Raw genomic sequence first — 15,031 nt, 5'->3', positions numbered from 1 at the left:
TTTGAAATCAACTCACTCATTTCTCAATCCTTGGAGACGTAAAGTCATTTGAATGGTATTTTCTAGTAGTATTTTAGCATTCGAGTCTGTTGAAGTTGCTTTTCAGCAAATCATTGCTGTAGAGAACTTGTGAAAATAAACTTTTACATAATTTTGGATATTAATTTACACATCTAAACTCATTTTTCATGTGAATGAGGTGAGACTAATTTGCATTGGAATACTAGAAGAAAGTTTTGGGAGGATTTACAAGTGAATTAGTACTTATAATTTCAAAGATTTGAATTTGACAGCTGAGAACTAGAACTCTATCAAGGCAGCAAATACTGCCAAAAGAGGTGGTACTTATGATATGGCAATGTAGGTTATTTCAAGACACTATTGCCATAAATAGGAAAATATTACTCAAGCAGTCTAAACAAGTCCTCTTTCATACAACCTCAAATCCTTTTGTCATATTTTAATTATTTCTAGATGAAGCTCAATGAGATGTATTTGTCTTATCCAGTGGCAACTCTAGCAAAGCAAGTAGATAAATGACCGTAAAAAAATAGAAAATAATCCGTGTATTGATGATAAAACAGGAAATACTTGTCCACGCCAAAAGAAATTTCTTGATAAATGAATTAATCAAAATTCATGTGAAAGTAGAGAATCTTTTTCTGGCAGCATAATAGATGAGAATGATTAATTCTTGCAAGCTGATGACAGATATCATGTCCAAGTTTGTTTCCTTGTAAGATGAGATTGAGATCTTAATTATATTGTCAGATGCAACTCAATTTATTTTGTAATGGTTTTGAATCTATTGATTGTCATGAAGTTTATATAGGTACGATAAAAAAATTGATTTATTTGTTTGTTCAGATGCATTGCCCTTTTCTCTGATGCATGCACTCACTCTCTTTCCCCTCATTTTTTCTTCTTTTTGTCTTTTCCTTTTGGACCACTGTTAAAAAGCAAACTCCAAGACTTTTAGTCCTTCTACCAATGATGAGACATCATTAGCATGGCCACTACATGTTTAGTGACACCTTCATTAATCAGGATAATTCACCAGTAAAATTTGAATCCTCTTAGTGTTATAGTATCAGGTCACCTAAAGCTGAAACTTTAACGGCAATCACTAGAGTTATTAGATACTGTGAATAATCTGGAAACGGTATCAGTACTGCTATTAGATATCCATCTAGTAATATGGTTTGTTTGTTAGTTTATATTAGTGGCGGTTAAAATTGAAAATATAATGGTGATTAATTGGAGTTGTATATTGGAGTCAATACATGAATATTTGGAACGAGATGAAAAACAGATAATGTGGAAATGATAAATTTTACTATAAGATGTTATTATAGGTTTTTATGTGGACTTCTATTTTTTAATAGAATCTCTTAGACAAATATAAAATAGAATTTTAAATTTGCAATAATTTCCTTATGTGCTATCAATGTTTAAATATTCAAAAATTTTGTTGGTGAGGAAATAATTGAATTAGGGATGATTAATTTTGTGACTAATGGCGTGTAGCGGCGAATTTCTTCTAAGGAAACTTAAAGTAAATGCATTGATGTTGTATTATCTATGATCGTATTTGTTAAAGTAGTCTAATACTAGAACTTTTTTGTGTTTTAAGAAATGAGAACTTGTAATATGGAATGGAGATTTACAAAAAAGTTGATTAGATTTTTGCGAAAACTAGAATCACATGGGGCTAAACATCTGGATCTAGATAAAATGATATATATACAACAGCAATTGTCATAATTTATATATTTGACTTACTATTGTTAAAAACCAAGGGAGTAGAATTGTTTTCTAACTTCTTGGTAGCTAATGTAATAAATATGAATACAGTTAAGTTAGTTGGGACAATATGTTAAGAGGATGAATAATAGTTATTGACTTGTTGGTCTCTTTAGCTTGAGTCAGAATTGGCATTGCATGTTTCCCAAGCACTCACTCTCCTGTTCTTTTTGTTTTTCTTCAGCAATTTTATCATCAGGCGCCAGATTTTATTTTTCAATATCCTTTATGCATAATATAGGTGCATTTACTACGATATATTTGGATGTTTTCGTTCGAGAATATAAAAATCAAGCTTCTATTGATAACTTGGTTTATGCTCTTTAGGGTGGGAATTGATTGTATTTTGGGTACTATTATATCCATACATCCATTGCTTAATGAGTATAACCTTCTGAATATGTCACAGTTGTTGGACTTGCATTTTTTTCCTTGTGCCACTTCTCAAATAAGTTTAATCTGATCATGAGAAAGATGGAATTTGTTTGTTTTAAGTGTCCTTGGAATATGCTAAAACTTGTGTGTCTTTACTTGTTCTATGCTGATTGAGCATGGAGTTCCAGTTGTGAATACATGCTCTGTCATTATCATTTTTATCTATTTTGGTTTTAGTGTTTAATACCGAATAATGTGTTTCAATAAAAACTTGGTGTACTTATCTCAATCTCTTCTTTACTATAGTTTAATAGTTTCTTATTAAAAAAAAAGAAAAAAAAAAAAACTTTGACAGAACTTAAAACAGCATAGATGTTAGTGTAGAAATTATATTTGGTAATTGTGTTATTTTTGGTAACTAAGGTGTTTAACACAGCTACCATTTATACTGCTTATGTAATGATTGAATACAACTGTAATTACTAGCCAACTTTAATTTACAGTTATATTGCTAGATTGGTATATAGGTTCATCTTGACAGGTCATATAGTTTTTGGAGTTAAGCTATGCATCAAAGGTCTTGATGTATTATAACCAACAAAGGACATGGATGGGGCCCACAGTGCTTGTTATGGTGTCAGGATAGGACCCACTTGAAAGGGTGTAGAATTACCCAAGCCATGACCTACCAAAAATGTTACCACTTTCATTAAATTGTAAATCAGGTGACATAGTACATATCTTCAGTATTTCTTTCATGAAGTGATTTTTTAAAATTGTTATCTTCTAGTTTGTTAGTTTACAATCTCTAAAATCTGATCACAGTACATTTGGTTGCAGTTGGGAAGGACTTGGCTCAATTCATGCTACTTTTTGTAGCTTTTAGTTATGAATCCAGCCAAATGTCTTACATCAGCAAAGCTATTGTGTAAAGCTAAAAAAAATTTTTGGTGGCTTCTTTCAAAACACAGAGAGTAAACTATTTCACGTTACATTTGAGAGTGGTTTACTATCATGTGTTTAATGTGTCATTCTTTTGCTGTCCCTTAAAGATAAGGAATCTTAGTAGTCCAGCATTGTAAATAAGCTACTTACTGACATTGGGGCACACAGTTTTTATAAATCATTTGATCAATCATATATAGGATTTAATTCATGGTTAGACAAAAGGGGCAGAAAAATGTTTTATCATTTCTGATTGGTAATGGCATTGATGTTAATTTGCAAATGATAGGTGTTTAAACTATAAGCTGTCATGCTGAACTCGTGGTGTCTCAGCCACGTAATTTGTCTTCATATGCTACCTATGAAACTTGTACTGAAGTGGATGCATCGCATGCAAAGTCATTTTCTTTTCACAATAGCTTTAAGCTTGCTTCTAATCTAGTGATTTAGGTTTCTCTTTTCCATTTTTTTTTTTTTTTTGTCAGAAATGGCTTTGTCAATTGTTAAAGGACTTCTTCAACACTATGTTGATTCTTTGGTTGATGAGGTGACAGATTATGAATTTGGATTTAATTTTGTTTCACGTATTTGTTTTCCTAAGGCTGCATTTAACTCTTATGTATTTGTGGGGGGCTTTTGCTAGAATTTATGCCATTTGATCTTTTCAGAGCTGTATAAACTTGTTAGAATATATGTTCATGTATTGTATTTTACCTTTGAATTTTATTTTGTGTATTATAATCATGGTTTTGGATGGTAATTTTCATAATGCAGAATTTTTCATGCTCAAGCATGTTTTATATCTTGAGTTATAGTTAAATGTTTGATGACATGCAGCACTATTTCTTGTTTTGAAGGGAATGCTAATATGATGATTTACATGTCATTCCTTCCAGGGCGTCTTAAATGAACAGTTTTCTCACATCCAGACTTTAAGAATAGAGGAACCTGATTTTGTTGAGCAGTTGATCAATACCTACTGCATGAATGTGGAAGCAGTCTTATCAGAACTTACAAGCTGCATGTACCTTCACTTTCTAAATTTATCTAATTTATTGTTTATTTTGTGTTGTATTAACTTGTATTGCATATCTGCAGCAACCTTTCTCATGTTGATTACTCCCAGCTGGCTGTACTGGCCCGACAAGTCGAGGATAGAAGCTCAGGGTAAACTGTGCTTTAAATTTCTTTTTTTGGGTATTAATTAAAAAAAAGTGATATTTACTGATGTCTAAGAATGGAAAAAATGAGGGACCATTGGTGGGAAATGCATATTTCTGTGACTTGTACATGGTACATATGTAGTCAGGCTACTGTGGCTTGTAGGGAGTTTAGATCTGTTTTAAGATGGGCATAATATGAAAAGTTGTTTAACGTCTTGTTTCAAGCCAATAATCACGATGGTTATTGCCTTGATACAAGGTGCCCTTGATCGTGGCCAAGGGACAAGGAATAGGTGCACCGTGGTAAACACGTGGCTTCAATAATTTTAGTGTTCCTTTTATGCCTTGTCCTTTTGTGCTTAGTTATGTAAATATATTTGAATATTATTTTTGTTCCAGCTTTATATATGCCTTTTTGATGGGAAAAATAATAAATTATTTGTATAACATAGATTTATTATTGTCTTCTCCTTCAAATATATCTTACTGTCTAGATTATTTCTTCTTGGGTCTATGGTTGTTTGCCATTTATCTTTAAATTATTATGTTCGTGGAGAGTGATGATATTGGAAGTTTTCACATCAAATTTAACATATAAATAACATTAGAGCTAGCAAGTCCATCTGGCTTGCCCGACTCTATGAGTGGGCCCTTGCTTAGATGCCTTTGTTGGCATTACCTTAATTGGTCATTGGGACTTAATGAAGATTGTCTTTTAGTTGTTTTTTTCAACTAGGTTAATGTATGTTTTTGCTTTGTAATGACGCTTTATACACTGCTAACTTTTTCCTTTAGATTTCATTTTTCTGCCGTTTTGTTATTAGTATATCCTCAGACAAGAGTTCTCTCTATCTGCTCTGCACTGATTTGTGGAGAGATCTTCTCACCAGTTCCAATCATATTAAATCTATATGCTGGATATTATCTTGAACACACTCACTGCCCATTTGTCTTTCCCTTGCTTTTGTTATTTGCTGTTGATTTCTTTACTTTATGAAGCTTGTCTGGATATTATACTCTCTTATACTAGTGCATCTGTATTGATGGATGCCAAAGTAATTTCTGGCAAGCATACATCTGCTTTTATGGCAAGTAATTACACTCACATTTCTCATATTACGGAAGTTTTTTATGTTGCTATATTCTTAATGTTTCTTAATATGACTTGTTGCCTATTTTCAATCTTTTGTTTGTAATCATTTAATTATCTTCTTCTTCTTCTTTTTCTTTTTTTTTTTTAGCTGTTTCATTGCCATTATATTGTATATCTTCATTGCGCAATAAGGTAAAGAGGTCAAGTATATATATGTATTGTATTCTTTTTGGGCTAGTTTATTTTGATGAATTTAAAAAGCATTATATGTAGAGTCGATGTATAGAATGTAAGATTTGTGTTCAACATGACACGAACTTGTGAATCTGCTCTGCTTTTTTACATATACCCTCCTAGCATGCCATAAATTTTAGGGATTAGATGCTTCCATGTGATGCTTTATCAGCAAAAGTAAATTATGTATATAAGATAATTTTGTGCTACAGTTTGCATTGTTTGTGAACCACATTAATGGAGTAGATGATTCTGCATGTTATATGTTCGTTTTTACAGGTTGCGATGATAGGATGCTGAACTCTGATGTTCTTTTAACTTTTTTAGGTAAAATGGTAATTGACTAAATCTGTATGACTGAACATTTTCCTTGTTATGATGTTGTTTTAAAAATTTTAAGATGTTCTACATGATATATGCATAGAAATTGTGCCATTTTTTTTCATTGTAATTTTAGTTGCTTAATGCTTATGCCATTTTGTTATATGGTTCATTTTTCTCATAATTCAAGTGGAAATATTCTTCACTAGGCTATTGACAATACAGATCAGATCTTTTGTATTTGGCAGTATTGGTGCTGAGCGTGTGAGACTTGCATGTGGTGATCTTATTCAGGCTTGTGACCAAATGCACACCAAAAAGTAAGAAGTCCTTATCCAATGCACTGCTTTTAGTTTGAAATTGAGTTATTTTGACAGATAAAAAAGAATCAGGTTCCGTTTTGTTCTTTCTTTATTTTTTATATTCACTACTCATTAGTATAGACAAGACATGGATGGCTTTTTCTTTCTCCAACATGCACACATCGATGCATGTTTGATACTTAAGTAGGTTTTTCTAAGATCACTGAAACACCAAAAGAGGGCAGAAGCCTAAGTACAAAGGGCACATGCATAAGTACCACCAAAACCTACAATCTGATGTCTAAAAATATCGAGAATATCGACAAATGAGAAAGGGAAAAGTGAGGCAGTTTAGATTGCCATGCTTGCGGAATCTTTCATGGTTCTATCTGACCTTCAACTCTTATTTGTCATTACAATGAGAAATAGCATGTGATATTATATCAATGTTTTTCCCTGTGTGCTAGTTCCTCTCTAACAAGATTAAACATTCATGTTAGATCTAGACATGAACCACTATGTCCCAAACAATGATATCAGTCGCTAAAGAGGGAGTTATTGGTGATGCAAAAGAAGATATCATATCTTTTTTATAAGACAAAACATTTATTAATGATGAAACTCCTTCAGACTATTTTTTGCAACTTAGGCACTATACATATTAAGAGTGGTGTCTTAGTTGGAACACCTACATGCCCAGAAAATGACCTTTCTGTATTATTTAATGTTTTACAAATTTAGATTTAACATTGTCTTTTTTTCAGTTTCCTCTGTATGAATTCTCACGATATCCATTAAAATGAACCGTGTAAAGCATAAAAAAAAAAGTCTATAAATTCAATTCCAGATCTTGAGAATGTAAAGTTCCATATTATATGTGGCTTGCCACTATTTTTCTCTTGCCAACTATAGAGTATAACCCCATGAGTTGGTTTCCTTGTGCCAGTTCATCTGTGTCAGAGTTGGGAATAAACTAGATGTACAATGCTTAAAATATAACGTAATTTAAGATTTAGATATATAATATTTTCTTTTAAATACATATCCATGTAATGTGATGTATATGGATATAATTGCGTTGATGCACTAATAGTAATTGGATGCATAGAGATTGAGGTATTTGCTCCTAGAATTTTAGGATATGTGTCTCTTTGTTCTTCATTGACCCTCATCCACATTTGTCTTCCCCACATTTTTTCTATCTTAAAAATTTTCTTCATCATCGTTGAACCTGGTATCCATACCTTTCTTAACATTCTAAATTGAAAATTCACTTAAAGAACCATTTTCAGAGTGGTGAACTAAAAATGACCATATTCAAAGGGGTCCTTTAGTAGGGTTCTTCCATTTTGTTCTGAGCCTACATCCCAATTGCCATGAAAGTGGAATTGAGATGTAGGCTTAGAACAATTTTTTCAAAAATAAAGTTTTCATACCATTGAACAATCATTTTCACCATTAATCACATTGTGTTTTCGTTTTATTTTGTGAAATATCTTAAACTTGAGCTAAGGTTCCTGATTCAGGGTATTTTTAATTCTATGTTTGTGGTTGAGATTATTTAAAGTGTTTTGTGTTCATTTGTTATATGTAGTGGTGTTTTTGCATTTAGGGTAGAATTTAGCCTTTTCACTGAATAAAGTGGAACAAATTGATCTGGAATGTTAAAATATCTGAAAAGATGATAAACAAACTCGACAAGGGTTGAGATTGATTCTGTTATCTGGTAATGAAGACGAGTAAACTAGGAAAAAAATGAGATGAGAGGTTTCTCTTAAAAGTCCCCAAAAATTTAGGTCATTTTTATTTTGACACCTAAAAAGGGGTTATAAGTAATTATTTCCAAAATTTACCTTTATTATTATTATTTCTTCTTTCGAGTCTAAACTTGTATCACTGATATTTGAATTATTCACCCTCCTATTTACTCTGTTATGCTGTATATATCTGCATTTCAGTTTCTCTCAAGCCTTGAATTGGATAAAGTATGAATTCGCTCTTACTCGGAACAAATTGCAGGCTATTGCTCAGGTATTTCTTTCTTTTACATGACTCTTCGGTAAGAGAATCATAGAAAGATATGACTAAAGTAGGGTTTATCATTGCAACTTTACTGGAACATTTCCATTTAATGCGCTATGATTTGTAAAACAAAAAATGTAATATACATATCCTCTTCCATTGAATCTTCTAAAATCCAATTATCCCTTCGTACCAAATGACCCTTTCAACATTTGAAAAGCAACATCTCCATTAAACCAAACCTCTCTCCTTCAAATGCATCATGATGTTTAAAAATTATGAAACACAAGATTTTGGAATCCCCTAAGCTTTTTCAACACCGTTAAAGATCTTAAAACATTGTTAAAGCATATGGGCTATGAAGAATAAATGATGTTTTCCACATCATTTTTACATGTAACAAAACATTTTGGTGAGAGACCCGCTTCGAGTCACCTTTTTTGAACAAAAATTGGCTATATGCCTATATTAACCTTTCCATAAGCCACCAACCAGGATAGGAACTTAGTTAAAGCAATTGGGCAATGACGAAATAATTGGTTAAAGCTTTCCACATCCTTTCTATGCATAATTTCAGAAAATGCTTAATTTATAGTGAGTATATAAAAAAATGGAGGTTAAGGAGTATAGGCTAAGTTGTAATTTTAGCATTTTATGTTACAAGAAGGTTCACATTTCCTATCAATAGTTATTGCTTTGACATTTAAAAGTAATAATTGTTTTGATCAGTTTAACATGTTTTAGCTACAAACTAGAAACGAAACATTGGATGAAAATTATTTCATCGGATTTTCATGTTATATGCAATATATATAATCATTCAACATAATTTCATTGGTAGAATGGATGATATTTTTATAAATCATAATAATAAATTTGTCTGATGTTCATGTAAGGTAATTATTTAATAACATCAAGTTCCTGCCTCCTAAAACTTATTCTGTAAGGTTATGCAATTTATAATAATATAATTGTAGTCATATTGTAAAATGCATGCGTAGTTTGTTGCTACGGGTCTCATCCATTTGTTGTAATTCATTCTTGTTTCGAATTCGACATGTAGATGGAGCGCAGGATAGTGAGACTAGTGACCAAACAGCGGGAACAATGAAGTTCACTTGCTATCAAGTTGTGTGAAGAATTCCTCGGATTCTCGCATGGAAGTTGTGAAATGAATGTATAATCAGTTTCTCTCTTAAACTTCTACTGCTTTATGCACTTTGATGTCCTTTGCACATTTGAAACATTATGTTGCATATGTATATTGCAAGTGTCCATGAGAGTAAATTAAGTAAATCTCTAATACCAGTGCAGTGCAGTGACATAATTTGATTTTAAAACTAGAACTAATATAATGTATAGTTGTGCAATAGAGATAAAACGTTAAAACATATAATAGAAATTGGTTAGAAAATAAAGAAAATTATTCTAGCATATATCTTCTTTTTTTGACCATTTGCGGAGGAATGATATGATATCGGTAGTTCTCCTCTTGAATATTTATAAAAGATCTATAATTGTATTGATTTTTTGTTTCTATGCTTTACTTGTGCTCTTCCTCTTTAGTTATTTCGTGTAACGATTGTGATACGGGCAAAACCAGGAAAAAAAAAAAATATATATATATATTGGAGGGCTGAATAGCATTTACATATATTGTACACTACTTTAGAATTATTTATCATAATTAAGAGATTTTTAATATGATTAAAAAAATATTATGTTTGAAAACGAAATAATGTCTTAAAAACCAAGAGATTTATTTAGACCAAAAAAAAAAAAAAAAATAATAATAATAATAAAGGTAAGATAATTTGAGATTTGAAATTGACATAATTTTCTCTTCAAATTAACTTCTCCCAAAAAAGAGTGGGCATAAGTGTCTTTTGGGTCATTTCACACACATAACACAGAATTAGGCACACAGGGCGCTAAAATAAAAAAACGTTATCACCATTTTTGAGTTCTCTTTAGTCCAGACAAGTGCAATGGCAGTGACAGTACACAATGTCTTCCCTCATCTCCCTGCTGCCTTCAAATCCAAGGCTGTTACGACGCCTCGCCACGACTCACGCAGACTCAGAGCCAACTCTGTCAGGTGCTGCCAGCTGGCAACCTCCGACAAGCACCTAATTACTGTGAGCAACGGCAACGATTCGCTCGATATATGCAGAGTACTGAACGGCATGTGGCAAACCAGCGGCGGATGGGGTCGCATCGACCGAGAGGCCGCTGTTGAAGCCATGCTCCGTTACGCCGATGCCGGCCTCACCACCTTCGACATGGCCGATCACTGTACGTTACAAAACCCTACATCTTTTTTATGAGATTTTGGTGTCGACGTGGTGCTTATTTACTGGACAGTGATTAGAGCTTCTCTGACGACAAGTTGTTTTTATCTATTAGTGATGACGTGTCACATCTAGTTTTATCCACGTATTATGAATGAATAACCACATAAAACCTTTTTTTTGTTTTTTTCTTGGGGTCCCTTTGTTTTTACATATTTGTAACTTGGGAAGTTTGAGAAATTAACGGTGGAGAGCAAATAAGATAAAGCTACTTCGTACTTTGTAAGATAGAGGAATACCCTTTACATGTTTTCTGTTGGCTTTGAATATTTGACTTGATCAATTTGAAAATGGCACAGTTAGTGCACCCCTCATTTTGCAATCTCACCTTCAATGTAGGACAGTTGAAAACGAAAGGAAGTACCAGAGTCCGAAAAGTGAAATTGGGATCATTTTGCTGTGCGCTTACTGAGGATAAACGGAGAAGTGTGGTTAAGAATGGGAAGGATATCTTAGATATATGTAAGGTTGTGAATGGGATGTGGCAGACAAGTGGGGGATGGGGTAGAATTGATACAGACAATGCAGTTGATTCTATGCTTCATTATGCAAATGCTGGACTCACCACTTTTGATATGGCCGATATATGTAAAGTCTTTGCATCACATGCATGTGTTTGTGTTGTTATCAAGCGAATTGGAAAACAATGGGATGTTAGCATGGATGGTATTTGTGCATCAGAGTCGCTAACTGTATTTTTTTTTTTTTAGTGAGGAAGCTTGAAACTAGTTAGCATTGATTTAAAAGTTTTTTTCTCAAATAGCCATTAGATAGTTAAATAGTGATCCTTCTTCATTTTTGTTGGATTATCTTGCATTTAATATGGGATTGCATCAGCTAAATTAGTCCTTTCAGATGGAAGCTCATTATCATTATTTGCTCCTTTGGTTTTGTAGATGGGCCTGCTGAAGATCTTTATGGCATCTTTATCAATCGAATTCGTCGAGAGGGTCCACCAGAGTTACTGGATAAGGTCAGAGGGTGAGTTACAGCAACTTCTAGATGTTGGAATTCTGTTTCTTACCCTGTTATCGATAGATTTAATTACTCTCTACTTCATAGATTGCTAATTCTGTATGCATTTTTATCTACATTATTTAGTTATTTAACAACATTTAAGAACTATAATATAGTATTTAGAAGAGAGACAAAAGAACTATAAGTCTTATAGATTTGCTTACATATGATGCAGTCTCACTAAATGGGTGCCTCCACCAGTTAAGATGACGAGTAGTTATGTCAGAGAGAGCATCGATGTATCAAGAAGGAGAATGGATGTGGCTAGCTTGGACATGCTTCAGTTTCACTGGTACTAATTATTGGTTCACCATATCATACGCTCTGCTATTGGGTTATTTTTCCAGGAATTTAATTACTACGATCAAATTTCTAGTGCTATTCAATTTTGTCTTACTGATTGCATTTCTCTACATCTTTGCTTGAAATAGGTGGGATTACTCTAATCCGGGTTATCTAGATGCTCTAAAGCACCTTACAGATCTGAAAGAAGAAGGTTATTGTTATCTCTTTACTTTCTCATTTTGCCATGGGCATATGAACCTACTTCTCTTGAACTGATCGGATTATTTTAGCGAGTGTTTTACAGGTAAGATAAAGACTGTTGCTTTGACAAATTTTGATACGGAAAGATTACGTATAATTCTGGAGAATGGAATTCCTGTTGTTAGTAATCAGGTATTTTTAATTGAATTTATCCTTAACCTATGTTTTCTTCTTATAGAAAAAAAAATAATAATTTAGTATTCTACATTCCCATGTTTTCTGTTTCTATTGATGGTGAAAATCTGTATTATGGTCACATTAGGTGCAACATTCGATTGTTGACGTACGTCCTCAACAGAGAATGTCAGAGCTTTGTCAGCTTACAGGAGTCAAACTTATAACGTCTCTCTCTCTCTCTCTCTCTCTCTCTCTCTCTCTCTCATGCACATATACACACACTCACATACATGCAGCCATGTAGACACATGCTCATGGACACGCAAATGCTTGAGCACTTTTGCTGAGTGATTTTATCTGCCGCTTTGGCCTTCACATAAGTGGAATGACAAATGTTTTAACAGTCCTCTACAACAGAATTCTATGTTTTATCTCTATTATATTTAGGATCATTATGCCAATTAATGAAAAAAGAATTTTTTAGTTCAATTTGTTAGTTCTTGAATTTGCTACTATATAAATAAATAGAACATAAATGAACAAGAGCGAGAAAGGCTATTATTTCATTCTGAATGAGCAAAATTCATTGTTCATATTCATTTTACATTCTTACCTTTGGTAGGAATCTAGGCATTTGTCTGTACTGAACTTTTTTGAGTTCTATATGCAGGTACGGCACAGTAATGGGTGGTTTGTTATCGGAGAAGTTCCTTGATACCAACTTAGCCATTCCTTTTGCTGGCCCCCCATTGAACACTCCCTCCCTTCAAAAGTACAAAAGGGTACCAAGTCCTTGGACCTATTTACTGATAAATTTGTTTTATGGGTATTATAAGATTTTGGTAACTAATTCAAAATTTGGAATTTCCCAACAAGTTGGGACCTAGGAAATTGGCTGTAAAACCAAACAGTTATACATACAGATGGTAGGGAAACATAAGCATAAAGGTTTGCATAAGTACATTCTTGAGAACTATTCACTATGTTTGTGAGAAGTAAATGCACATAAGCAATAGACTTTAATATCTTTCCATCTAATAAATAAAACAAATATGACAGATGGTTGATGCCTGGGGAGGATGGAGTAAGTTTCAAGTTTTGCTTCAGACGTTAAAAAAAATAGCTACAAAACATGGGGTGTCAATCCCAGTTGTTGCTGTGAGATACATACTAGACCAGGTGAGCTCATCCACCAATAATACTATGATTTTCTTTTGTATCCCTATTTTTCGTTATGGCTTAAGGGCACTCAAAATATCTATTCTGGTTTTTGTTTTGTTTGTGGATTTTCAGCCTGCAGTAGCAGGGTCAATGGTAGGAGTTAGACTTGGTTTGTCAGAACATATACAAGACACAAATGCCATATTTTCGCTTGCCCTCGACGAAGAAGATCTGAACAGCATACAGGAAGTTTCTAACAAGGGTAAGGATTTGCTTAAAGTGATTGGTGACTGTGGAGATGAGTACAGGCGTTGATTGTCACCTCATCTTTTTACTTCCAGGAAAACAAAAAACGTATTGCTCTCATCTTGTATCCATTATGAATATTGTATATCTCTCATACGCTAGATTATAGTCAAATGTTGTCTTGTTTATTGAAAATCTGGCGTTCCATGACTTTACCATAACTAATTTTATATAAATCATAGATGTTCTCTGTTCGGTTACTTTTTTAGAATAACATTCTATGTTGAATAGCATTTTTGGAAAATACAATAAAATTCTGAGAAGTTTTTGGTACATTTTTCCAAAATATTTTCTGAAAATATTTAGATTATTTTTAACCTCTTTGGTTTGTTAATTTAACTAAACACATTTCATAATAAAAGTTTATAAATTGATGAAAATATTCTCATCTAGCCACATATTGTCAGTAGCCAACCACCATTGTCGGAAGGTGATCGGAATCTATCAGAATGGCGTACGATTAGTTGGATTTAGTTGGTCGTGCATCGATCTAGCTTTCCAACCAAATCCACAATGGATCTAGTTGTCGTTGAAAGCCATATCTTGGTCGTCGTTGACGGTTAAGATATGGCTGTAAACAGACAAATTGACACACGACCAGTTAGATCCAGTCAGTTGTACGTCGTTATGGTGGTGGCGATGACCGACGATAGTGGTGGTTGTTGGCGGGTGATAGTGGCTTGGGTGGATGGAGGTGTTTTTGTTAAATTTTTATTAAGAGAGGCAATTGTTAATGTTTCGAGTTGAATAGAATATGATTAGATTTTGAAGAATATTAAAATAAATGTATTTTTTGTTTTTTCAAATAAGATAGTGGAAAAAGAGTGTGTCAAATGGAGTTGGTACTTTTTTATTCATTTTAGCTTATTTAAGAATTGTTCTAGTCTTGTTATTGAATATGAATAATATTACATATACAATATTATAGGGTAGAAGATGATTAGATAAAAATTTAATTTTAATTTAAAATTAATTAATCATATTTTAACAATTAATATGGCAAGATAAACTTACCATATTAACTGTAAATATATTAAATGTGTAGTTTTCATTTAGCAAAACGTTGAAATCTCTTGATATGTTGCACGCGGCACAAGACTGATTTGTTTGGCAAGTTTTGGCCATGACAAGAAAATAATAAATATATGGACATAGAAAAACAGGTTGAGTTCACAAGACTGATTTGATTGGCAAGTTTTGGCCATGACAGGAAAATAGTAAATATATGGACTTAGAAAAATAAAAATAGAAACTCAGTCTTTAATATCATGATAA

General features: G+C 32.9%; 2 protein-coding genes across 4 annotated transcripts; both read left to right on the top strand.

Moving 5' to 3' along the window:
* Positions 1 to 9,533, top strand: LOC116131476 (histidine-containing phosphotransfer protein 1-like). 2 transcript variants are annotated; one of them, XM_031417119.1, is made up of 6 exons: positions 1 to 55; positions 4,020 to 4,147; positions 4,222 to 4,290; positions 6,183 to 6,254; positions 8,195 to 8,267; positions 9,322 to 9,533. In XM_031417119.1, the coding sequence occupies exons 1-6, from the start codon at positions 53 to 55 to the stop codon at positions 9,367 to 9,369; spliced, it is 393 nt and encodes a 130-aa protein (XP_031272979.1). In that variant the 5' UTR covers positions 1 to 52; the 3' UTR covers positions 9,370 to 9,533. The 2 variants fall into 2 exon arrangements, with proteins under 2 accessions (XP_031272979.1, XP_031272978.1); XM_031417118.1 differs by lacking the exon at positions 1 to 55 and adding an exon at positions 3,611 to 3,670.
* A 584-nt stretch (positions 9,534 to 10,117) lies between these two features.
* On the top strand, positions 10,118 to 13,932 carry LOC116131543 (1-deoxyxylulose-5-phosphate synthase YajO). Of its 2 annotated transcripts, none has more exons than XM_031417192.1 (9): positions 10,118 to 10,553; positions 11,506 to 11,590; positions 11,802 to 11,918; positions 12,058 to 12,122; positions 12,216 to 12,304; positions 12,435 to 12,514; positions 12,960 to 13,071; positions 13,349 to 13,468; positions 13,583 to 13,932. In XM_031417192.1, exons 1-9 carry the CDS (start codon positions 10,247 to 10,249, stop codon positions 13,763 to 13,765), a joined length of 1,158 nt encoding a protein of 385 aa, XP_031273052.1. In that variant the 5' UTR covers positions 10,118 to 10,246; the 3' UTR covers positions 13,766 to 13,932. The 2 variants fall into 2 exon arrangements, with proteins under 2 accessions (XP_031273052.1, XP_031273053.1); XM_031417193.1 differs by lacking the exon at positions 10,118 to 10,553 and adding an exon at positions 10,836 to 11,197.
* The last annotated feature ends 1,099 nt before the right edge of the window (positions 13,933 to 15,031 follow it).

This window comes from Pistacia vera, unplaced genomic scaffold (genome assembly GCF_008641045.1).
Source record: "Pistacia vera cultivar Batoury unplaced genomic scaffold, PisVer_v2 Contig234, whole genome shotgun sequence".
NCBI classification, from domain to species: domain Eukaryota; kingdom Viridiplantae; phylum Streptophyta; class Magnoliopsida; order Sapindales; family Anacardiaceae; genus Pistacia; species Pistacia vera.
The sequence above is the reverse complement of the archived record's forward strand: the minus strand, read 5'-3'. Positions and strand labels throughout refer to the sequence as shown.

Bases quoted from the DNA above. Each gene is read 5' to 3' on its own strand.
- LOC116131476 (XM_031417118.1), top strand. From the start codon at position 3,611: ATGGCTTTGTCAATTGTTAAAGGACTTCTTCAACACTATGTTGATTCT. The intron at 3,671-4,019 runs GTGACAGATTAT...CATTCCTTCCAG, and splicing joins TTGATTCTTTGGTTGATGAG to GGCGTCTTAAATGAACAGTT. The intron at 8,268-9,321 runs GTATTTCTTTCT...TTCGACATGTAG, and splicing joins AATTGCAGGCTATTGCTCAG to ATGGAGCGCAGGATAGTGAG.
- LOC116131543 (XM_031417192.1), top strand. From the start codon at position 10,247: ATGGCAGTGACAGTACACAATGTCTTCCCTCATCTCCCTGCTGCCTTC. The intron at 11,591-11,801 runs GTGAGTTACAGC...CATATGATGCAG, and splicing joins TTACTGGATAAGGTCAGAGG to TCTCACTAAATGGGTGCCTC. The intron at 12,305-12,434 runs GTATTTTTAATT...TGGTCACATTAG, and splicing joins TTCCTGTTGTTAGTAATCAG to GTGCAACATTCGATTGTTGA.